The sequence below is a fragment of the Protomyctophum parallelum genome (genome assembly GCF_964188405.1).
Source record: "Protomyctophum parallelum genome assembly, chromosome: 10".
In the NCBI taxonomy this organism is placed as follows: Eukaryota; Metazoa; Chordata; class Actinopteri; order Myctophiformes; family Myctophidae; genus Protomyctophum; species Protomyctophum parallelum.
In genome coordinates this window covers 18,170,679-18,197,162 of record NC_139704.1, presented here as the reverse complement: position 1 = coordinate 18,197,162, position 26,484 = coordinate 18,170,679, and the positions used below count along the sequence as shown (strand labels likewise).

General features: G+C 41.8%; 1 protein-coding gene across 5 annotated transcripts in view; it reads right to left on the bottom strand.

The window, feature by feature from the left end:
* Positions 1–26,484, bottom strand: part of wdr11 (WD repeat domain 11) — a 126,426-nt gene that overhangs the window by 60,991 nt on the left and 38,951 nt on the right. For all 5 annotated transcript variants that reach the window (XM_083774578.1, XM_083774579.1, XM_083774580.1 and 2 more), the window contains 2 exons: positions 20,160–20,336; positions 2,126–2,210 (listed from right to left, as the gene is read on the bottom strand). In XM_083774578.1, the coding sequence (XP_083630704.1) occupies positions 2,126–2,210; positions 20,160–20,336 (262 nt within the window). The remainder of the gene's footprint in view (positions 1–2,125; positions 2,211–20,159; positions 20,337–26,484) is intronic.

Genomic DNA, 26,484 nt, shown 5'->3' with positions numbered 1-26,484 from the left:
ACAACACCTGTGGATGAAAAATGGCATAATTATATCTTGCTGCATTAGAGCTGGTTATGAGCCCTTGAAAGTTTGTGTTCATAGAGAGAAACTCAATCTCACTGGGGAAAAGCCTGGTTCTGCTTGCGGGGATGGTGTTCCCTCCCAATCGATCTCTTAGTGGTAATAATTAATTCAATCCTGCGGCTAATTAATCACGTTGAGATAGTTTCACTGCTCGTTAGAGAGTAATAATTAATGAGGCGAGGCCTGCCCTTTTTGCTGGCGTTTTGACCCTTTCGTTGTATGGTGCTGTGGGGGGACTACCGCTCTTGACTTTAACTCTCATCAAGGCTGGCTGCCACTTAAACTGCAATTAACCTTCACAGCGGTAGAGCAGCATATAGCAGGGGAATGTGGGTTGGTCTGGAGCGTTAGTTGAACTGGAACAAAGGTGAATGAATTACCCGCTCCCTCAATTACCAGCTCGATATATACTGATTCCATCATTATACGGGACCATAGAGTCATACAGGTGGGAGATTCATGTTATTTGTGCGCGGATAGTTTAACACAGAAAATAATCATGGAATTAGCACCGACATCACTAGTGGAAGTAGAAATAACGGCGAAAACAAACTAGCCGTCTTAGCGTCAACAATCGACATGCTGTTTTGCTGCGAGTTGGACTTGTTTTTGCTGCTGCACCAAGTGAGGGGATGCGTCACCTCCGTGTTGACCTCGCCAGGAAGCTGTTCAAATCTAACTTCAGGAACTGGCTACCTCCCCTAGATCTCTGGACGTCAAACTAGAAATGGAAATGACCTGGACACCTCATCATATAGAACTGAGACATACAGAAAATCACAAATCCCATATATGTGGGGGACTTGAAAATTATAGTGGATTTTAGATTTGAGTTTTACACCATTTGGAAAATAATTCAGTGTTTGTAATGGTACCTCTGTCTTTTAAAACCTGTGATCATGCTTAAAGTTGAATAAACATTTTCCATGGCTTTATCGCTTACTCATGGAACGAGCTTCCGTTCTCCAGACTGTAGGATGGAAGCGTTTGGAAATTGGGAGAGGCAACAGTGTGGCCATGTGAGACATTATCATTATGATGACTCCATCACCTACTGCTTCATCAATACCAATAAGATAGATAAGTAGATGTTTGTGAGAATTTGACCACGGAATTAAAATAATCATGGAATCTTTTAATTCAGATTGGTTTCGTGTTATTGAGCTTCATCGTTTTTCTTTTTTTATTCCATAGGGTCTAAAGCGTAGAAACAACCATTTGAAATGTGTATGTACTGTACTGTACTGTATGTAAGAATTTCTGTGACATATTATAATTTAGTAATAAACAAAACATGTACACTTTGTTGTCACAAATGTCAGTCTTCTGATTTACTGCATGTCATTTTAAGGTTTAGTGATGGGAGCCAAACTCTACGGGTTTGCATACGCAGACTTTCAAAGAGTTTGACGGCTTTGATCCCCTAATCCAGGACAGGGCAACTGCTGTGCTCTACACAGTAAAGTCCTCAGTGGTCATTTAACCAAATGGACCCGACCCGGGTGCCATTTGACTACTCTCTGAGTTAAATTAGCACTCAGGACCTTTACAGTATACCCACTGAACTATAGCAGTGGTGGACAGTAATTTAGTGCATTTACTTAAAGTACTCCTACTTAAGTACGGTACAATTTTGAGGTATTTGTACTTTAATTGAGCATTTCCAATTTCCAGTACTTTTACTTGTACTCCACAGGCAAATATTGTACTTTTACTCCACTACATTTATTTGAAAACTTGAGTTACTAGTTACTTTGATTATTATTGCAAAACATACATTAGAGCCCTTTATACATTTCGGCCATTTGAAAATAGCCAATCTACAAGCTCACAATGCGACACATTGTGAGCTTGTAGATCTTGTATTTTCAAAATATTTGTATACATTTGAAATCTTGAAATTTAAATTGAAATAGTGAGTACTTTCCACTTGTGGTACTTCTGAATCTGATATCAATACTTGTGCATTTTGATTACCGGACCTATAATTGTAACAAAGTAGTTCTAAAGTACTTTGCACTATTGATACTTTAACTTTTTTCTCCAGCACTGCTCTTACCTGACTTCACATGAGTGGACGCTCAGCTCCTTGTGGAGGAGACCACTGGTGAGGTTGTACACCAGCACGGAGCCGTTACTGGTCCCTGGGGAGAAGAGAGACACACAGAGAGAGAGAACCAGGGTTCGTTTTTATTTCCTTTTAGTCATAGTCTGGCCTGACGCCAAAATTAAAGAAATGTCTTCTAAATTCTGACAGTTTTCTGAAATGCCTATGTTTCTGTGAAAATAAAGAAGAGGATCCAAGGCACTCTGTTCCAGTGAAGTGAAAAAGCCTTTATTGTAAGTTTTAAGGCTGAAAATACCAGATCTACAAGCTCACAACATGTCAGTGTGCATCACGTTGAGAGCTTGTAGATCAGCTATTTTCAGAGCGCAACACACTGCACGACATTTTATTTTGAAGTTTCACTCTGAAACAGAAAGCCGTGTTTTTGAACCAATCAGAGCGTCTCATCCCTCCAGGCTATTGGACGTAGCATATAGTATGCTCCAAATGATATAACTTAGCCATTGAGTTATCACAGATGTCTAGATATTGCAGGCTATTATTATACTATTATCCTCCAAAAAAATATGTGCACCCCCCCCCCCTTCCCTTGAGGGGAGAGCCAAAAATCGCCTATGATCACGCATCACGTTTTCGTTCAAAGGAAGTAATTAAAAATGGATTTTTATAAAAATACACAAAAATGTAAATGTTCCCATTGTTTTGGCATCCATAGGTATGCCCATATGACGTCCACGGATATGGTCTAAAAGTGTGAAAAACATATTTTTCATTTAACTAGGTCTTTAAACCGTACTGTTAGAAAGCAGTGGCAGTGATGCAGCAGCCCCTCTCCAGTGGATCAGGTCGACAGCACTGTCAGTGTGACATGTTCTTGTGCGTGTCCTTTGTCTCAATATACTGTACAGCAGTTGGAGGCAACGTGCCAACAACGCCCGTCACTAAGCAGCACCCATAGGACTCTCACGGCTCTGAAACTATACTCTGCCAAGGGAAATACCACCCACGCCACCAAATAAATGTACCCGTGATTAAATGGAAACCTCCTGCGACCAGGTGTTGCGGTGCACGACAGCAACCCCTCTGGGCAGGTTTGATGAGGCGAGGACATTTTTGGCAATCTGTTAAGTGTTTTGAATGTTGTCCATTTCTATACAATTTGAGAACCCATACACTGACACGAAACAAGACAGGAACGCCCAAAAACGTCACAGCCGGTTTTTTAACAAGACAGGAACGCCCAAAAACATCACATCCGGTGTTTTACCCCGGGCAGAATTTTCTATGGCTGCCAATGCAACTTTTTCCAATCCTTAATCACATACGGCAAACACCTATGCCGATAATATCTAACTTGCGGAGGTAACGTGACTTGTCCGCGGGCAACAGATCTTTCAACGTATGGCATTGCAAATACGTTAGATAATCGCTACTCTGCGCAATATTGTTTTGAAAATGCCGCAAATTGCATTGCAGTGAACGAGAGCAAATCACAAATCACAAATCTTACCCCGGGGGGTGGGCGGAGCCGCGGAGTCGCAGCTGACGCCCCTCCCTCCGCTCTGATGACGCGTTGTTATGTCAATGTATCGTCAAAAAAATATTGGTCTCTCGACACAGTCAGTCTGTGTCGAGAGACTAATTTCTATGAGCCGTCACTGTGGAATGGTGAAAACCTTTCTCAATTATTGTCCCTCTTTTATGATGAAGCAATAAAACCAATTAATTTACCACAGTAATTACTAATCAGCGATTTCAAGCATGAATACTGCTGAAAAGACTGATTTAATTAAAATGTGTTTCATGCTGAAAAAACTACAAAAACAAACAGCAAAGATGCGTTCTGGATCCTAAGCAGTAGGGTAAAGTAACTAAGTACATTTACTTATACTGTACTTACTATTTGGAGGTATTTGTACTTTACTTGAGTTCTACTCAACTACATCTCAGAGGCTTTTACTGCACTATACTGTATTTATTTGAAAACTTTAGTTACTAGTTACTTTGTAGATTTGTACATTATGACCATTTGAAAATAGCCGATCTCATCGCAACGCCTTGTGAGCTTGTAGATCTGCTATTTTCAAACGATTTTTATACACTTGAAACCTTGAAACGGGACACAATCAGTACTTTTTTACTTTTGCTACTTTTAAGTACATTTTGATGCCAATACCTTTGTACTTTTACTCAAGTACATTTTGAATTCCGGACTTCTACTTGTAACGGAGTAGTTCTACTGTACATTGCAGTAGTGCTACTTTTACTTACACTTCACCACTTTTCAACTTATGTTCATATAATTGGTCCTCACTAATGTTCATGATAAAATACCACCATTTTTTTCTACTCAGTCTGTGTCTCATAGGAGGCGGGCTGTGGGCAGTTCAGAAACCTGTCCACCAGTGACATAATCGTTAGGCAGATTTTTTTTTTCTTTTTAAACAAGATTTTTTGTTTCATTTTACACTAAAGAGTTAAAAATCTAATTTCATTTTCTGCTCTGCTTTTGTAATCTGTACAGCCATCTGCCATTCTAAACTGCACTACATTATCCCTGTGATGAATATTCAATCACTGAAATCAGTGTGTAACGATTACTTTTCTGCCCAGATTTGCCGGTGACCTGACAAATCACCGAGCTCAAATTTACCAGCTCTCTGAAACATGATGAAGCCAAATACATTGTAGCAGAAGAGATTTTGAGATTTTGTTTCAGACTTGCTGGCGGGACAGAAAAGTCAATATAATATTTGGCAGACAACCGGAGCGTCCAAATGAGTCTGGATATCCGGCATCTGCAGGTCGTACGATGCCATAGCATCTGAAGATTAGTTTTTAGATTAGTTTTTTTTTGTTGAAGTCCTTGCTTGTTGCTACTCTAAACAAAGTGTTGACAATGCTGTATTCTCTGAACTCATACAATGCAGAACAAGGGTGAATTTACACTGCTCTATTGAACTGATTAAGATGAATACTGTTCTCTATCTGTCCATCCATAAGGAGAGTGTGTGTGTGCACATGTGTGTGCGTGCGACTGTGCGAGTGTGTGAGTGTGCGTGCACACATGTGTGTTGCTGTAATCTGTAATGGAGCTGACATACCCCACACACAGATTACTACATTTCCGACAGGGAATCCAGACAACTGCACCCATGGGTGTGCTACGGTCTAAAGACATCAATTTCAACCCCCAGTGCTTTCACAGTGTCAACGCAGAGCTCATCCCTGCTTATGTGCAGGTGTCGTGTATGCTAACCCATGGAGACCTGAGATCGGATTCTACAAATGTTTTCAAAATTGTGACAGTTTTCGTAAAATCCTATGTTTCTCAGTGGTTCTCAAACAATTTCATGTCAAGGACCCCCAGAATTATCTGTATTCGGCCACCGACCCCCAACTGAAAATATGTTGTTTCAGGGACCCCCCCCCTCCCCTCATCTATTCGTTTCGTGTCACATAAATAACCAACCCAACCTCAAACTCAGGGAGATACCCAATGCATGGAGTGACATGGGGCACGTAAAGAGGGCGATTTCTGTCTGCCCCCTAGCATTCATTAATTATTAGACTGGATTCATTGCTCAGTGTGATGTAGTGAATCTCCAGACCTTGGCAGGAGAGTGGAGAAAGAATTTATGCCCACATGACTGCCGCAGTGCTTAACCAAAGCTGAGGGGAAATATAAATTTATTCCCAGGACTCAATAGGTCATTATACCAGAGCAATAACCGCAGATGTCAATAAATGATAGCAATCATGTCATCAAAGTCTGACAGTTGCTTAGATCACATTAATGTACCTATACGTGTATATGATGTAGTAAACACACCCGGTCATTACAGTATCTGTGGCCGATTGTGTTTTTTGACTCGTTGTAAATAGCAATTCTTTGACGATTATTGACAGCATGAGCATACACACATTTTTGTAACTTTAGGATGGCAAAATGAAACATTTGCCCATCAAGATTCATTAAACACAACTCATTACTATAGGCCCTCAACTTATTACACAGACAGACAGAAGGTCAACTGGTAAACTGTTCTTAATACTGATGACATAGTTTTGTTTAAATTACAATAAATATTTAGTTTGGTGTTGGTTAATGTCTGAACTGTTGCTCCCAATATTAGAGTGGTAAATTTAGCAAAAAAATACCACAAATCATGTGGCTTCCTCATGTCCTGACAGCTGCACTCCACGACTGACACAGCCCTGGGTAAGCCACTTAACCCAATTGTGCTGCACGTGCTTATAAACACTGGCACCGACTTTAATTTTGAGACTGACCATCCAGTCGCCAATCCTGGCAAAGTAGCTGAAAATTTCAGATTGAAATTGGTGGAATTTGTCTACCACACATATATGCACACACAAAATAAATATTGATGCCATTCTGACCACATCTGGTGATGATGCTAGAATACCTGGGGTGCATTTTGAATATTTTGGTTGGCACCTACTCCTCAAATCACCTATGGCTAATATATATGAATAATAGGATATAATTAAGCAATAACTCACTCCAGTCCAGGCCATGGAATACTGTCCTTATATCAGAGCTATGGGATGCCGTTCGGCCCTCCGCCAAAGTGGGTTATCGTTTTTATAAAACGGTTACCAAACATGGCAACATGAAAATCACAAACACGTCCCAATTAAAACAGTCTTTGATAACATCACAAGAATAATTTCCACAAGAAAGTCATCCCGACTCACTGCGCAAACAAGGCGGTTGCTATGCAACTTTATTTTATTTCTTCCATCTTTTTGGCCGCTCATTATGCTCATTATCTCTGCCTGTCGTCCTTTGCTGCTTCTTATAATGACACAGATACAGTTGAGGTTACGGTCATACATCTGCATCAGAAGCTCTGTAGCAAACACATGCAGTGCTGCTTTTCTGGTGTACAGTATAGTTTGACTTGTGTTGTAAATGAGTGAGTGGATAAGTAAGTAGCCTTGCCGAGCCATGAGGCCCATAGGGCAGGAGCCTATCTCCTGTTTCTGTAGCGTGAGGCAGCTTGATGTACAAGTGCACCCCCTGGACATGGCGCTATATGTCGCAGGCACTGGGTCCCATTTTTAGAGTCTTTGGTATGACCCGGCCGGGGATCGAACACCGACCACCCAGTCTCAGGGTGGACACTCTTACCACAAGGCCACTGAGCTGGTCAGAGAGTGGATAGCTCACTGACAAATGAAAAAAGTAGGGTCAACCACAGTGCTTCTTTCATATTTGTGAGTCAAAGTTTATTATTGTTGTGCTTGCGTGCATGCGCTCTTAAATTCTCAATGTGTGTCATATTCTTTTAAGGTGGTGTTTCCCAGAGACATTGCTCTACCCTCTCATGCATAGTTATGCCTCACTGATATTGAAGTTCCTCTTAAATGTTGTTGTGGATTTCACTTGGACTAGTAGTCTATCCACAGTGTGGACAGAACAGAGTAGAGGCATAGAACTGACTGTACAAAGACATCAGACTTCAAGTTCATACACATGATATATGGCTATATTTACCACACACAAATCAACTAATCAGATTGTGTGATTTGACCAACACATCCGTTGTATGTTAATTACAAGCTGGGGCATCGGTGGCCTAAAAGGTTAAGAGGAGCGCGCTTTGCTTGTTACCGGAACGCTAGATTCCCTGGGCGGTCAGAACAATCTGGAAAAATAGAGCGTCGCAGTCCCCTCGAGAGATCCGGAAAAGAAATCTGTTCATTTTCCTCATAGACTTTTCAGAAAGTATTTATTTAAAGACGTTTACGCCGTGGACAAAGCCTACTCTTGTCGTGACAAATCATGACAAACACATTTTTTCGGGCTGAACAAATAATTAGAAAGAAGAAGAAAACGGCAGGTTACAACACTTTTTTTGTTGTTTTTCTTCTTTGTAATTATTTGTTTGGTCAAAATATTGTGTTTGTTGTCATGATTTGTCACGACAAGAGTTGGCTCTGTACGACGCTTATAAGGTCTTGAAATAAATACGTTTTGAAATGTCTATGGGAAAAATGCATTGGAAACTATTTCCTGGGCCTGGCGGCGTCATGAAAGGGGGCGGGACTGCGACGCTCTATATTGGAGCTGTTCATTGGCATAAGAGACTGTGGTCAGCTCCCAGGTTAGAGAGTGAGTGAGTGAGTGAGTGAGTGAGTGAGTGAGTGTGTGTGTGTGTGTGTGTGGTGAGATATGAAGTGTGAGCTTACCATAATCACAGTAATTCTCATATTCAATGGATTTTGGATAGAAATGAGACAGACTCCATACAGTGACTTTCAACACTGCAGAGGGGAGGTGTGTGTCTGTGACTGTAACCAGCTGATGGTCGTTGACGCTCGTTATTGCATCAAGGAAGGCAATTATGTTGCTGCACTGTCAAATAGGTCTACATCTATTCTAAAATTGCACTTACATAAAAGTTGTGAAAATATGGTAACGTGGTCAAGTGTACATATGACTGATGATTCATAGCTGGGGGGGACTATTTGGGCATCATCAGCCACCCGCTGCAACATGTTGTGAGTTTGTAGATCTACTATTGTAAATTGAAATGCACGACATGATAAACAACCAAAATCAGGCAATTCAATGTGATCTTCCTGATGTAATGACCCCAGCCACAAGAGCTGGCTGTGTGTTTTAACAGAATGATTAAGCACTTGATAGCGCCTGGATGACTGTGTGTGGAGACTTGACAAATGATGTGCACAGAAACCTGATCGGCACGCTTTGGTTTGTGTGTAGGGAGCCAGCTGTGCCGAGTCACCATGGCCCATCTGTGGCATCCCTTACGGATCGGCCTCCTACACTCAGCACACGCTGACATAGAAATGGAATCAAATGACTCAATCACTCTGACAACACGAGAAAATTACCTTGTGTTACTTATGCTTTGGAGAGCCAGTTGCTCTTTTCCCACAGATTCACCTTTCACTTTTTGCAAAAAAAGCCAAACTAAAGACGAAAAAAAGAAAAGAAAATGTGCAAATGTCAAATGAAGAGGTGGTAAATACCCCCTCAAGGACGCTAGACAGTAATTGTATTCATTATGAACTTGAAGACCTTCGCAATAACTGCAACATACGCTTCCCTATCAGAGGTGAAATACTCATAATAATAAAAAGATGACAACTGCAGAAGGTTGGGGGGAGGGGGAGGTTTGAGGGAATCATTATCCATCTGCTTGTCGGTGGGTCCACAGGAGAAACTGTCTTTTCCATATGATTAATTTATGGGCACTATGTCAGGAGAGTGAGAGTAGCCTATTTTTCAGCTTGACAGCCAAACTGAAGCTAAGCTACCGAGGGAGGGCGGAGGAGCAGTGTGGTGGAACCCTAAAATGAGGCGCAATAACATAACTCTGTCAAAAAAGGCAAACAAAGACAGAGAGAGGCAGAAACGCACCCGTATTCTGCATGCAATTCGGTCTCTAATTTCCCCATTCATGTTGACGCGGTCATCATTGTTTCACCATTACTGCAGGCATGATAAGGGAGCAGCTTTTGTGAAAAGAATGATACGCCGATTTAACACCAATAAATTAATTATACTGTCTGGCTCTCTCTTCATCCACACGCACGCACGCAAGCACGCACGCACACACACATCAATTTATTTCTCTCTGATTGTCTTTTCTGTTGCCTTGCAGCTGTCTCTGGAGAAAAATAAGCAGATATTTCAGAACGAGTATCTGCCTTTTGCAATCATTTTCTGAGATCCCATCCTGCCATCATCTCCCTCTCATATCCGCCTCAGGTGGTGAAATTCGCAGCAACAATTTCCGCATGCAGACGACATGATATGATGCATTTCATTTCAAAAGCCTCGAGTCCTTAAATTCGAGTTTGATAAATTGTGCAATTTATCAAACTCTAATCTAAGGACAGAAAAATACAATAACATTTGAAGCATTTTCAAGCACTTAACCGCGGTAGACCCTACTGTATACACTTTGTTGACCAGGGTTCCGCAGGGCTGAATAGGCCCGCTTCTTTTTCCCTCAACACCAAATCTCAGGCAAAAACAGTCAAACTAGGAGGTCACAATGCATCTTTGAGCATGAGCTTGTAGATCAGCTATTTTCCTGCTAAGCGGCATGCTACTGTATATGCGTGTCACTCAGTTAAATAATTCGATTTATACAATTAAGAAACCGGGTGGGGGGCACCCGCAGCATTTTCTGTATGAAGTAATTAAGATGACGTTTGACATACAAAATTTGGCATCTAGTGTTAATTGTATCTCCATTAAGACCACGGATATAAATATTTTTCATTTCATTGAAGGAAACCTGTGTTTACCCTACTATTTGTTTTGTCATGGCTGCAGTGAAAAAGATCAATTCTATGGCAGTGTCAACATTAATTAGGTTACACCTGGCATAGTCCTCAGCCTCGAGAAAGACTGTTGTCACACAATTTCCAAATACTTCCAGTATACAGCACACTATTGCGGATGTCTGCCTCCTATTGTAAATCAAGTTATTTGATACATATATTATAGCTTTCTGCTTAGCAGAAAAGTAAATAGAAAGACATTGTAAAGCTATTGTTTAACCATATTTTCCCCAACGAAAATGACAAACAGCTCAGGTTCAGGATGCGTAATTACAGACCCTATAGAGCGTCGCAGTCCCGCCCCCTTTCAGAACGACGAGTGGCCGAGGAAATGATTAATTTTCTCCATAGGCTTTTCAAAAAGTATTTATTTAAAGGCGGTTACGCCACGGACAAAGCCAACTCGGATCGTGACAAATCATGACAATAATTACAATGTTTTGGGCCGATCAAATGATTAGTAAGAAGAAAAACAAAACAAATAGTGTTGTATCCTGCCTTCATTTTCTTCTTTCAAATTATTTGATCGGCACAAAATATTGTGTTTGTTGTCATGATTTGTCACGATCCGAGTTGGCTTTGTCCGTGGCGTAACCGTCTTTATATAAATACTTTTTTGAAAAGCCTATGGAGAAAATGAATAAAGAATAATTTCCTGGGCCACTCGTCGTTCTGAAAGGGGGCGGGACTGCGACGCTCTATAGCAGGGGTCGGCAATAGGCGGCCTGCGAGATTATATATTTTTTTCTTCTTCTCAATATTGGACTAACAGTACCACATATATGCTATTATGGCTATAATGTCCAAATAGATCAATTCCCACTTGAAGGATCTGATGCTTAGACTTAATTATATCAGAAGGAGCGAGCAGAGCAGACAATCTAACCTCGCGTCACCAGGCTCCACAGACAATCAGCAGCAGCAGTAGTAGTAGTCATGCACACAGGCAGGCAGGTTGCTTGCAGCACACAGACCTCGTCACATTTTTTGTGTGGAAATATTCTGAAGGTGCTGCTATCCATGCTTGAATGGATCATCTTGCAATCAAAATTATATTCTTTGCAAGCAAGCAGCCAAAATGTCACGGCAAATCCTTTGTGTAACTTCAAAACGGCTTTGCATTGATAGGAAGGTAGGATGAAAAAAACACATCGTTTACCGTCCATATTCCTCTAAAACACTGCCTGTTTTCACTGTTTCCAATTCCTCTTCATTTATCTTGTCTATAGTGTGCAATTTATCTTGTTAACTAGCTGCAGATTAGGCAAAATGTTTTAGCTCCCTCTATTAGCAATTCTCCGACGCACACAGAATATAATAATAATAATAATAATACATTTTATTTATATGGCGCCTTTCAGGTCACTCAAGGTCGCCTAACAAAACAGAAAAATACAAAACAATAAAGCAAGTTTAAAAATACAGCAAGTTTAAAAAACACACAAAAGGCCTGCAGCAGACTTCTACTCAAGGTGGGAGTAGGCTTGTCTGAAAAGGTGAGTTTTGAGGTGGGATTTGAAGGTGGGGAGTGAGTCCATGTTTCGGATGTCGGGGGGAAGGCTGTTCCAGAGGCGAGGGGCAGAGCGGCTGAAAGCTCTACCCCCCATGGTGGACAAACGAGCTGGGGGAACAGTGAGGTTGGTGGAGGAGGCAGACCTGAGTGACCGGGTGGGAGTGTTGATATGGATGAGATCAGACAGGTAAGGGGGGGAGAGGTTATGGATGGCATTGAATGTGTTGAGGAGGATCTTGTAGTCTATGCGGTATTTGATGGGTAGCCAGTGGAGTTGGTGAAGAACGGGGGTGATGTGGGAGATGGCAGGGGTTTTGGTGATGATGCGGGCTGCAGCGTTCTGGACCAGTTGGATTTTATGGAGGAGTTTGTGGGGGAGACCGAAGAGAAGGGAGTTGCAGTAATCGAGGCGGGAGATGACCAGAGAAAGGACTAGGATGGCAGTGTTGTTGGGGGTGAGTGAAGGGCGGAGGCGGTTGATGTTGCGGAGGTGAAAGTAGGCTGACCGGATGGTGTTATTGATGTGGGTATGAAAAGATAGAAATATATTTAATCTCCAAAGTCAAACTCACAAGTTTATGCGTCGTGCCGGAGCTTTAAGATCTGCAAACTATGAATCTCATGCTTATGTATACTTTGTAGCCTACTTCTGGCAGAAGAGGGTAGTTATGAGAATATCAGTAGGCCTATGTAAAATCATTAAAATTGTAATTAAAATTGTAATTATAATGAGTTACAGTTGAGTTTACTATGCCCCTTATTAGCTTACATTTTGATTTGTTCCCTGTATCACAAATGTAAGCATACTTGTAAGGCAGTCTGAACAAAAAGAAAGAAAAAACAGCAACAGTTGATTATGCCCAGTACAGTAGCCTACGTTTTATGCCACATATGCATTTTATTTTGATCCGTTCTCTGCCTCTCTGGGTGTGTGGTGGTGGTGGTGACCCAACTGTGCCAACCAACATTATCACCGCCCATGGCCCATGCCAATCACTATTCAAAGTAATGCAGAGAGAGAGCATAAGGAGGCCGGGAAAGAACCGGGCTGGGGGGTGAATATAGTCTTTAATGTTGATTTAAATTGAGATATTACAGTATATAAATTGACGTTAAAAAACGCAAAAAAACTATAATAAAAAATCACAACGCTGCCGTCGCACTCCGGGCCCCCAAAACGAGTCCTGGATAGAACTTGGCCCTAGGCAAAACCTAATTTCCTACCCCTGCCCTATAGCATGCGAAGATTGTAGTCTGGCTTGAGAGACTGCATTTGGCACAACAACAACAAAAGCCTGGTTAAAGCTCCACATAAAAACAACACATTTTGAGGTACTCTTCTTATTATTGATAAGAAAATAAATTGATTCACATTTACAGGCTAGTGAGGCTACTGAAGCAAAGAATGAATCAGCACATCTCGTCATGATTGTGTTGCCTTTGTGTTGCCCCCCCCCCCCCCCCCCCCCCCATCTCAATTGGGTGACCAATTTCCATGGGCACGCTCTGCTGCCGCTCAAATAAAGTGTCGTGGTCCAAAACAAAGCATGGCCTAATGAATTATCATGTGTCTCGGTCAATTATTTTGAAAGATGTTTAAAAAATGGGCATGTAATTGTTTGGACCTTAATCCTAAAAAATAATTAAAAAAAAATAATAATCTCAAATTGCATCGTGCAACAAAGCACCGCAAATCAGAACAGCTATGCTAAGATAAGCTATGTGTGATGGTCGCAATGCCTGAATTAATGGCAGTTTAAATTATGTTATAACACCACATAGAGAAGCCTTTCACAAAATATAATAATAAATCTATCACATAAAGAACCTTATGCAGGTATGCATAATGTAATACGCCGGAGGGGCGTCTATGTCATTTATTTCCCAGACTGGCGTTGTATGATTGCCAGAGATGGCGACTCAATGACTCGACGAGTATCGACGAGTCATTACGGTATTTTTGGACCCACATTAATGATTGAAATGCCTGAAAAAAATAATCCAATCCCATCCCTTTTCTTTCCCCTCCCGCAACGCAATTGTGCAAATGGACCTCAGCTGTGCGGAGCTCAGCTGATTTCATACCCACACAGTGGCGAGGCAAGCACAAAACTGATGCAAGTGGAGCCTTTCATCATAACATTTAAATATTAAAAACGGCGAAACTAAACAAATATGTTTGGGTCTGCATCAGCTATCCAACTTCATTCAACTTTTCATATTTGTTTAATATGTTGATACGAGGATGGGATTGTCTGTGAGGGAACATGTTTGAAACATCAGGTTTCATGTGCGGTTGTGCCCTGCCGGCTGCTTGCTGCTGGCCTCGTTATTAAACACTAGGGCCCCTTTTCCACTAGCAAGGTGGAACCAGAACTTTCCAGAACCTGAACCTATTTTTTTAGTTCTGGGTTTGTTTCCACAGCGCACAGCGCGGTACGGCACGGTTTCAGACCAGGTTCTCAGGACCTTTTTTCGGCCCTGCTTTTGAGGTAGTACTAACACTGAGTTCTGGGAACCTATGGGAGGGGCCAGCAGCGCTGCTGCTCTCGATTGGTCGAGCTGAGGTGACAGCACTCTGAGCACTGAGGAGACCGGAGCGAGGAGAAGCGCACACAACACAACAGCGCACATTTTAAACTGCGACACAGCGACAGCGGACACACAGAAAAATAACCTGGAAAAGCACACAGAAACACTATGGCCACGAGAGAGCTTGTGTGTGCGTGAGGGGGAGAGAGAGAGCCATAAAGCTGTCGCGACGAGTTGTTTGCTGGCAGTTGTTGTTCTACACTACAGCTAACAGCTAGGCTAACTGCAGATAGGGGTGTGTGTGCGTGTGTGTGTGTGTGTGTGTGTGTGTGTGTGTGTTTGCGTGCGTGCGTATGTGTTTGCGTGCGTGTGCGTGTATGTGTTTGCGTGCGTGTGCTCTCACGCGAGAGCGCCATATGATCTATTCTAAATTGCCAGAACAGAAATTTCTTTATTTTTCAGGGCAAGGCATTAGGCATATCATTACTAGAAATGTGCTGTACACAATACTACACATTGGAAGAATTAAATTCAACTAGCACAACGGATAAATGATTTGTATTTGCACATTTCTTGATATTGACATTACAACTGGACTGGATGTTATGGCACAATTTGCTCAATCTGCTCAAGAGGCACTATAATTGCAACCCACACAATGTTAAATGTTATATTCAAAAGGTGGGTTATCATTTATCATCATATGAGCTATAGCCTATATGAGATATTTTTTTCTCTTGCAGTTTAAGCAAAATATTGTAGACAGGTAAAGGTTGGAGAACAACTGGTCTAATGCATTTAAAACGGGTGTTTTACTGTTGTCCCACTCCCCACATGGAAAGGAAATCGATATCGGCAAATATAGCCTACTAGAATTTTGCGGCCGCTCATCCCAGAGTTACGTTGCCGCGCACTATGGGAAGAAGGAAATTGCGGGAGTTGACTCCACATGTACAGCCCCTCCTATGCAGCTTTTGTCCTCACACGTCTCAATATTTGCCATTGACAATAGCAATTAGGTCAAATGTCTGCCAAATATGACGTAAATTTAACCAATCACATAAATTCAGTTGTTAATGAGATTATGTATGATGAAACAATACACAATGCATTTTTTACAAGTTATTATTATTTTGTGTGTGCAATGCTTGTGCCTTTCCTACCTATACATATGCACAGTTGAGTGTGTGTGTGCTGTGTCCTTGAGACGCGCGTGTCTGACAAACACTGCTGTGATTACACAGCTCCGGGCTGCTCATCTCTAGAGCTACGCTAATCAGGACGCTAGACACTGGCCATTGTGTATTTCAGAGGAAAAACACAAAAAAAACAGTGGGGTTTTTTTCGGAGCTAAACTTTTATTTTAGTTTTAGTCATAGTCTGTTGAATAGTTTTCATTTTGTTTTAGTTTCATTTGAGTCACCTGCAATGTTTTAGTGATAGCCTAGTTTTAGTCGACTAAATATCATAAGATTTTAGTCGACTAAATCTACAGTTGATTTAGTCGACTAAAATGTATTTTGGCGGGCCTTGATGCCGTCGTAATGACTGTTTTTACACAAGATCGTCTATTTTCAGCATGCCGCCAATTATTGTAAAACTAGAATTTCGCTCATCCCAGAGTTACTTTGCCGCGCACTATGGGAAGAAGGAAATTGCGGGAGTTGACTCCACATGTAGTAACGGATGGGTTATTAGTTATTATTATGTGTCCTTATTAGTGTAGTGTAGTGTAGTCAACACGTTATGGCTCATACACACTGCCCGGTATTTGCTCCGATTATGCTGTCGGGGAGCATTTTTGGCGCTGGCCGACAAAACCCCTGATCTGACGTTAAGCGGTGCCCAAAAGTTATAGATCACAAAGTGTTTGCAGGTAGAGCACATGACATGGCCCTAAAAATATATATAATTTTAATATAAAAAACTATTTTTGCATCTGCTGCTTGAGATGACCTGAGATGACTTGATTGATTGACATAAAAAAGGGCCTGTCAGCTCAAACACACAATGCAATAGTTGTTGTTGCGTACAATCATCAGTAGAAAAGTCAAATCCCAAAAATAAAAACCCTACCATTTCCATTTCCCCCCTCCATTTCCCATTCCATGTGCGTTTGTGCGTTTCTTTGGCCTCTGTACTACTGCCACCTACCGTCCATTCATTGTTTTACACAGTGGGTGAAAAAAACACACCCCTTAAGACTAAACCCGACCCATCAGAGGTGTGGCTTCCAGAGGTACCTTTGACATGACATTTTGTGTGTGTGTGTGTGTGTGTGTGTGTGTGTGTGTGTGTGTGAGTGTGTGAGTGTGTGAGTGTGTGTGTGTGTGTGTGTGTGTGTGTGTGTGTGTGTGTGTGTGTGTGTGTGTGTGTGTGTTTCGATGTGCAGGGCGTTGCTGAAAATGAGCACCTGTGCTCAGCTACTTCCCTGGGTAAATAAAGAAAAAATAAATAAAGGTACCTTTCAAAACCTATAGAAGTCAGCCTGGTACAGACGAAGGGGACACCACTGTATGTAGCCTCAATTACATTTTGTAACTATTTTCTGCAATGGGATGATAGTTTTATTTGGTCGTTTATTTAGCTGGTCGTTTTGAAAGTAAAGTTTGAAGTAAAAAAAAAAGTGTGGGCAGCCCTGGTATAGATGAATATATATATATATATATATTCATTCCGTGGGTAAATCCCTGTAGGCTACCCACATATTGGTAGCCTATATTAGCCCAATATTGGCGTTATGCATTTCACTTGAATAATGTTGTGTGCGCACGTGCGCGTGCGGAGAAAGACAGTTATTTAATGAAACTCAAGATTATAACGTCCTGTCTCGCTGCCGCGCCGCCGCCGTGTGTGTGTGTGTGTGTGTGGCGAGAGAGAGAGAGAGAGATCGTGGCTTCCAGGCGTGCGTGTGTGTGTGTGCAAGCCAGGCGTGCGTGTGCGTGTGTGTGCAGGCGTGTGTACTCGGCAGTTGGCTGGCAGGCGAAAATAGCAAAAGTGATCTGTGTAATCGTAATATTTAGGAACAAACAAACTACTGACAAAGTACAATGTTGATGTAACTAAGAGATTCGCTGAGTGAGTTATAGTTTAAATACAGAGATTTAGAAGGAATAAGCAAAATCGTGAGGCTACAATTCCTCTCCTTCGTCTTCCTTGTTTCTCTTCTCCTGCGGGAGATCAGGATCAGATTCTGACTTCTGAGAGCTAGTGTGGGCCTATTAGAAGACAGGGCAGTGTTGTCAGGTTCGCGAATTGTAAGCGAGTCGTAGTGTGTGTTGATTGGCATTTGTGGGCTTGTGAATTAATTTTCTCACATGTAATTTGTGCTCACTTGCATAGACCTGGCGAATTTAGCGTGATGAAAGGGCAACAGTGTTGGAGATAGGTCCCGAACACTGCGAAGGTAAGTGTGTGACGTCACTGCCGTGTGAGTGTGTGTGGGTGTAGTGTGTAAGATGGTGTTGTGGGTGTTGCAATAGCGACGTAGCTGTTGTGGCTTTGGGTTTCTTGCCATGTGTCGGGTACAAGTTCTCTAATATTATAATAGCTGCATATATCCATGTTCATATAAACTACAGTATGTGCATATACAGTATATGTATTATGTATAGGAAATATATGTGACAGCTGTGGCATGTGGCTGCCACAGCTGTGGCACATGTGGCATATAAAAATATGTTCATATTATTGGTTTAAAAAAGTACAATAAAGCAAATAAATTTGAAAATAGACAATCTACAAGCTCACGTGTCTCATCGAGCTTGTAGTTTGTCTATTTTCAAATGGCCGAAATGTATTTAAGTACAATACTATATACAGCTACTTTCCACCACTGTTGAATAATAACCAGTCATTATTTAAACATGAATATCTCTGTATTCCGGGACCCCCCCGGCCGTGCCAAGGGGGTGGGGGGGCTGCCGGCCGAGCTACTCAGCAGTGGGGGAATAGGGGGGGGGGGTGGGGGGTGGATCTGGAAAGTTCTAGTTCTGGTTCTTGTTCCACCCCATAGTGGAAAAGAGGCCTAAGTAATTAATGTTCACTGCATTAACGTCAAGTTCCATATATGTTGCCCACCTTGCCAATGTAATGTTACAGTACTACCTACAGGCTTAGTAGGTTACAAAAATATATTAGTTGTAGCCATATTCCATTGCGCGTCGTGCATCATTGATTATATTGTGTCCAAAAGAGCAGATCTGCAAGCTGTCAACACGCCATGAAACGGCGTGTCGACATTTTCAATTAAATTCAATTCAAACTTTATTCAAGACGCTCACAGGGAGGTCCATAGGGCGGAACACATAAAACATAAAAACACAAAAGTAAACAAACTATAAATAAACAAAGCATAAAGAAACAGGGGGGACTTATCTCGGTACATACAGGCTAGAACGCCAGTGAGTCCACAGCTTAGATGACAGCCTGACAGAGCTCTTAGCAGGGTTAGTAAGTGCTACAATGATGCTGTTCACAGAGTCTGTTAACCTGCACATAAATCTATACATCAGGTTTCGTAGCACAGCAGGGCAAGTGGGTACATTGATTTCTACAAACATTTGACTGGCACTACAGCATCTTGGGGCTTTGAGCAGCAGTCTCATGCAGTTTATTATATTATTATTATTATAGACCACTGTCATTTTTTGCAGGCTGCCTTTTTTGTAGTGTCGCCACAAGTGGGCAGTGTACAGCGGAGTACAATATGCTTTAAAAAGTGAGATTTTCATTGGAACAGAGCAGAAATTGTGTGTTGGCCATAGCATACAGTTACGTCGCTGTCTAAAAATATCTCTGTCATCAGAGATCAATTTGTTATAAAATGACCTAGATATTTGGTCTCTTTGCATTCTTTTAATGACATTCCAGACAGGTAGAAATCAGAGTTATGCTCTTCTTAGCATTGTACTCAAATCGAGGCCGTACTGTGAGCACACTCTTAGTAACTGCTGGAGACCAGCACTATATGGACAGCTTGTATGTCTGTTATTTTGGGGGGTTGCCGGCACGACACACGTTACACATTGGAACAAGCCATGGGTTTGAGAGGCTGATTGATTGTAAACTGTAAACTTACAGTATTAGATATTTAATAGTTGTCACTTGTCACGACGATATAGCTGTAGCTCTGTTTTGGAACATTGCACGAATAATAAGATGAATGGAAAAAGGTTCACGTTTTGAATGGAGACACTACTTGGACATAACGCGCTGGCGTTACTTCACTGGAAACTAAATGGACATATACTTCAGGCTCCTGTCCTGGAAATGGAACCTACAAGAGTAGGTTGGAACTTTAACAAGCCAAATCAAGAAACAAAACCGTGCCAGTGGGAGCAGTAGCTCAACAGAATTTGGCAGCGGCAGTTCCAGTGGCTCAAGTTCAGACAGCGACTCTGATTGAAGGGAGCATGCAGGTGTACCGTTTTGTGGATTTCTTAAAAATATGTATTTGTATCTTCTATTTGTATTTCATTTTTCTTTGATTTCTTGATCCTCCTGTCTGTGTTATGACTTCCTGGTTGCCAATCAGGCATTTCGGTAACGCTTGAGCGTGTGTGAATCAGTGTGAGTGTGTGTGTGTGCGTGCGTTCATGTGTGCCTGTGTGGGTGGGCAGCACTACTCACCTACAGCCAGCAGGGGCTGGTAGTGGTTGATGTTCTTGGTGGTGAGCGGTGGACACATGCGGAGAGCGAACGGCGGCAGCGGCAGACCAGAGAGCAGGCCCGTCAGGAGAAACTTCAACTGGACCTCCTGTTGGCCGGACGATGGGGGAGGAACTTCACCTCCGATCAGCGTCTGTCCTGGAGATCCACACACGCAACAGCAGTATTAGCCCCATTAAAACCCTTGGACTGCCAATCCCAATTTTTTTGTTTGGGTAACAAATTTTAATTCATCGTTTTAACATACAAGAAAGATCTGGTGGTTTGAAGAGATGTTTTTTTTTCATTCCTAGTGTATTCTCTCGAATTGCCACCAGATGGCGGGAAAGCACCATTATGCTGATTTTGGCCAAAATAGACGGATCTTCCTAAGTCACTTCCGGTTCAACGATCAACAACATCCGGCAGTATTTTGACCCTAGTCACTAGCTTGGCTGGTCCGGATTGCTAAACATCGCAAAATATCACATTTTTTACAGCGACGCACATAGAGACAGCGCGCGTGCACGATAGCGCACGATCACGCGGATTTCGGCCGTTTTTTGGTAAATTACATCCAACATTAGTGATATTAGCGAAAAAATATTAATTTTTGCTCTTTTGACCCCCCGATAACTGATATTGATTGTCATTCCGTCTTTTCCGTGAACGGGAGGTTTAGATTTTTAGATTAATTCAGTTTTTTCCGTTAATTGTAGGCCAGGGGTTAAGACCTGAGACCAGATTCCACAAATGCCTTCTAAATCAGTTTTCTGGAAAAACCTATATGTTTCTCTGTCGGTGGTGCTCCAACGTTTTCATGTCAAGGACCCCAAATATTATATGTATTTGGCCCCCAACCCCCATCTGAAAATATGTTGTTCCAGGGACCTCAAAGATTTGAGTTAAAATGTTATTAATATATATTCAAAGAATTGCACACATTTTCATGATTTTCAAAAATAAAAAGCTCGTAGTGCAGCACTCGGTCTCGGTGCCGCGCTATGAGCTTGTAGATCTGCTATTTTTCAACAGTTAAAGTTTAAAATAATGGTTAAAGTGGTTAAACGCTATAAGGTGACACAGGTGCGGATGCCCTCAGGTCTAAATGGGTTAATGGTCTGTCCTGGATGCCCATAATACAACGCGTATCAAAGTATCAATGTTAAGACATTAAACGCCAACGCTAATTAATTAATTCACCCCTATACGCAGGTCTTAAAGCCCCAAAAAATCCCAAGACTAAAAATGATTTTTTACAAATCTGCACTGATGCCATTAAATGACCCCTATGAAATCCTCAGGACTGAAATCAGTCCCCAGGACTGAGAACTTTAACACATTTATCGCCAAGGCTGTCTTTATAATGCCAATTGGTCCTGCCAATGTTAAATCCCCTACTTTTAGAAATGTATAGAATAATCTCTGGTGGGGCTCCAATGACACGGAATATTTCAAAAGAAGGATTTTCATGTTTGCTTTCATGGAAAAAATAAACTGAGTTGATAACTATGTTCTGTTATGTAGATATCAACACTTGAATAAATGGTGGTACACGGTCCGAAAACCAGTAATTGGAGATATAGCCATCTGAAGTTTCAGTTAGCTTCTAACTGAATTTCAGAATGTCTACTATGGCCACATATTCACGCCATATATCAAATTAAAGCTACGTTTGTTTACTTTAATGTGGAAAAAAGAACACTATTCCATTATGTTCCACTATGTACATGTGAGGCTCTGAATGCAGCATGGTAAAAAAAAAAAAAATGAAGAAAAAAAATTGAAGAAAAAAAAATGAAAAAAAAAAAAAAAAGGAAAGGAAAAAAATTGAAATGAAAAAGATTTAAAAAAAAAAAAAAAAAAAAAAAAAATGAAAAAAAAAATTGAAAAAAAAATGAAAAAAAAAATTGACAAAAATTGAAAAAAAAATAAAGAAAAAAATTAAAAAAAAAAAAAAAAAAAACCTAAAGGGGTTCTCTTTTCACAACACGTCAGACGCGCTGTGAGCTTATAGATCTGCTATTTTCAAATAGCTGATTTGAATTATACTCTGTATTGCATGTACTACACTGCCATCTCATGGCCACACCATGGTGGTGCACTTAGCTCATTGCACTGTGGCACTGTGGCCATGAGATGGCGGTGTAGTACAACACACAGTCACATGGACACACACACTTACATTTGGAACGCGCACCAACACGTGCGCGAGACGTCTAAAAGACTTATAAAAGACGTCTAAAACACTGTGCAATATTTCATGAACCTGGTTGCTTGTTTCACTCACAAGCAACCTGGCAACAACCGTCCAATCACAATCGTCAAAAATACGTAAACAATGGAATCGTAATACTAATTTAGAAACATAATACAACTTTGAATCACTTCCTTTGGTTATTGGTTACTTACATTATATAATATTTACGTTTCTAATGCCAATAAAGCCATTTGATTGTATGTTATGTGCATTTTTGTCATGATCCTTGTTGCTTGTTTCTATCACCATCCCTGGCAACACCGGACATGTTGATCTGCCCAGCTACCATGCCATTGTTGGAAAGGTTTAACCAATCGGTTTGCTAGACCCCAGACCCCTAGACCCCAGACCCCTAGACTCGTTGAAGTGGGACGAGGACAGGATTGCATGCAAAGCAGAAAGATAGTGTTATTCTGATCAATCGTTTGATGACAAATTGGACAATATCGAGGGTTTTATTTGCATTGTGCACGGTGTACAGAGGAAATACGTTTTATTTGTGCACGGTGGATCTGGTTGCATGGATTGGATTATCAGTCTGATAGACTCGCTGGAGATGGACTCAGGGCAGGACGCGCATGCATGCACGCAAATAAATGCGAGAATTTGTATACTTTTATTCTGAGATCGTTGGATTGACAATGAGGGAAATAAGTTTTATATGCATTTTGCACGTGGACAGTGGACATGGGATGGCTTCGGATCAATCTTGGACGAGGGAAAAAAGTTTTGATTTGCATTTTCACAAGGATAGTCGTTTTCCGAGACGTTTTGCAGGTAAGGAAACATTGCTTCTGTTGTTCAACTGACACCGATGGAGGCAATCAGGGACATTTTTTGTCACTTTCTTTGCTCGCTCACACCTCCTGTGTGTGTGTGTGTGTGTGTGTGTGTGTGTGTGTGTGTGTGTGCTTGGGGGGGGGGGGACCTCAGCATTTTTAGGACCGTCCACTTGAAATATGACACCACGCGTTCGCTTTGTTGGGAGTGTGGAGTGGGGGCTGTGCTTCTGTGTGTGTGTGTGTGTGTGTGTGTGTGTGTGTGTGCGTGTGTGTGTGTGTGTGTGTGTGTGTGTGTGTGTGTGTGTGTGTGCGCGTGTATACTGCGCAGAGCTGAGATCACCGTGGTGCGAGTGCGATTTTCTTTGAGACACAACTCGGTGAGAGGCGAGCCGTGTGTGTGTGTGTGTGTGTGTGTGTGTGTGTGTGTGTGTGTGTGCGCACATGCCTGGGCAACGTGTTTCGTCTCTCTGACACAGCACAGTGTGTGTGTGACTGTGTGTGTGTGTGTGTGTGTGTGTGTGTGTGCCGGGAGCCGGCCACGTCTCTTTCTCTCTGTGGTTGCGGCTGTCAGTGTTGTCTTAGCTTGTTTTGACTCGGATTCAATAGGTTACTCATTAATTTGTGCATGGTGTTTTTGTTTTTCGTGCTGTGGCCACGTCTTTAAAGATAGAGGTTCGGGGGTAACATTGATGTGCACGTAAGAGATGACATTTTCATATAACGGGGGGACCCCAATAGAACGCAAAATGCGTTCGTGGCACGCACGGGGAATTTAATTTATTTGCGTTTCTTGCGTTCCAGGCAGGGGGTGGGTTAAGCCCTGTATACGCCAGTATTTTTAGTTCTTTAGTTTGTGCCAATTGCATTTAATACACCATTTTTAAGTGACACCTTTAGATGAAATTAAAAATATAATAGTTTTAAGAGCTCAAAAGCTAACAGAATAAAACTTGACAGTAGTGCCGGGCGACAAAGAAGCGTGTGCTTCCGGGTTTTCAGATTGGAAATTCGTCAGTCAGTTGAAATACTGGATTTAAACCGCTGTTTAACAGTAATGTATATTGTTGTTGGGAAAATAATAGAATTCCACCGGCCCCTCAAACCAGGGAGCCTAACCTTATGTTACTGAATCCCAAAACCAGAGAGTCCCAATGTTGTGCGATGAGAGAGCTTACAGATGTGTACTTTCTCTCAATCGTAGTGATATTCTATACTTTAAGTCAAGTTACTGTATGTGGTATTCTTTTTTGGCACAGGATTGTCAAAGACCACCATCACAAATGGAAATTAAAATGTTTACTACACAGCAAACATCCAATGAGATATTACACTTATATTGAATTGATCCATTTAGCCTGATGGTCTTATTGTAGAAGTCACTCCCATCTACATGTGCCCATTTTATTTCAACAGTGTCCTGAAATGGATCTTGGCACATGTCCAAATGAAGCTCATTAGCGTTGCTTTACCAATACAACTCCTAAATTGCCTTCAGCAACCTGATCCAAAGTTGTGCGTTTTACTAAATTGGAGAAGCTTAATTTGACCGCAGCATGCAGCAGATGCCAGAAAAAAGGCCAATATTCTGTTCATTTCATTAAGCCTGTTATTGTAATGTGTTTGACGGCGGAGCAGAGGCTATAAAGAGTGATGGCTGATTCAGGGTTTTGGTCATTAACAATGTACTACAATGTAATTGTGTCACGTGTCACTGGCAGATCAAATCCTATCCTATAATAAAATTGCCTAGTGGGTGGACTTTCTGTTCTGTCCGTTCACATTCTTCTACCACATAACAGGTGGAGGAAAATGGACGTCTGGTGTAGTAACCACACCAGACGTCCATTTGCCTCCACACTATAAAAGAGTAATAATGGACGTCTGGTGTGGTAACCACACCAGACGACTACACATTTCAACCTCGCAATTATCTCATTATAGGCGTTGATTAAAAATCCATTGGGTTTTCACTCCATGCAACGTGATAGCATGTTAGGAATACTCATTCCATTGGAGAGAGTATGCTCACCTGAAAGAGTGGTATTATAGTCTTATAGTCTAACTGTGCAATAACATGATAGGAAATAATAAAACTACTATAGGATTCATAGTCATAGATAGGTAGACATTACCTAGGCCTGACATTTTACAAATAAGTGTTTTTGGCATTTACATTGGACCATATGAATACAAATCACACCCATGTGAAGTGAGGGGCGCCGCTCAAAAATGTAAATGTCTGTTTGACCTTTAGTGAAAAGGAAGGGATGTTCGCACACTGTTTCACTGCTCCCAGGGAAATGTCTATAAGGAGGTACAACGTTTCCACCCGTGTGGGTCTTCATCAGGTATACCTGACGTTGTATGTATTTTTGACCAGCACCTGTATAATTTCTGGGGATGTGCGTGCTTCCTGTTGGATCCTATCCTATCTCTGTTTGACCTTTAGCCCTCGTAAACAAAACTTGCACAGGGTTGCAACACAACGCAACAACAAGTAGAGCAAGCAGGGCAACTCAGTGTTTTTGTACCATATTATAGTGCTACAGGGATTTTAGTTATTTTACTGTACTAGTTCTATTTTCTTCCGATTTAGGGTGACATGTTGGAGTACCGTATTGCCATTACATATAGAACACAGACTAACTGCCAGTGTCTATTTCATTTGTATTTGCCATTTTCTCTAATTGATGGTCAAGATTCCAGCATTTCAAAATCGATAGCTGTGTTCTGACCAGAATAGCAAACATGCTGGATGCAGACGACTGCATATTTCATAAGTCTATTTCAGTGACTGGAGACAGAGATTGTTATGTTTTATTACTACTAGTCCATTCCCGTTGGGGCATATGAAAAGCCAAAGTGTGTAGTGAGTGTGGGTTATGCGCTGTGCACAGTATATCAGGGACTGAAAGTAACACACGCATGTGCGAGCAAAGCTATGTGTGACCCGTCAGCATATTAGACAGACACACACCCGCTCCTAAACAGTTCCAGCACACACGCGTGGCTGGAACACACGCATGCACGCACGCAAGCGACCCGTCATCATGTGGACACACACACACACACACAGGATGCATTTTGCTCCATTTATCAGTGAGTACCCCCCCCCCCCCCCCCTCCCAGACACACACACACACCTGCACAGTCCCGGCTTCGCAAAGAACACACATACACCCGCTCCTAAACAGTCCCAACACGACTCACACACCCACGCCCCATGGCTGGGAGCGATGACACACACAGGGTGCGTAGTGCTCCA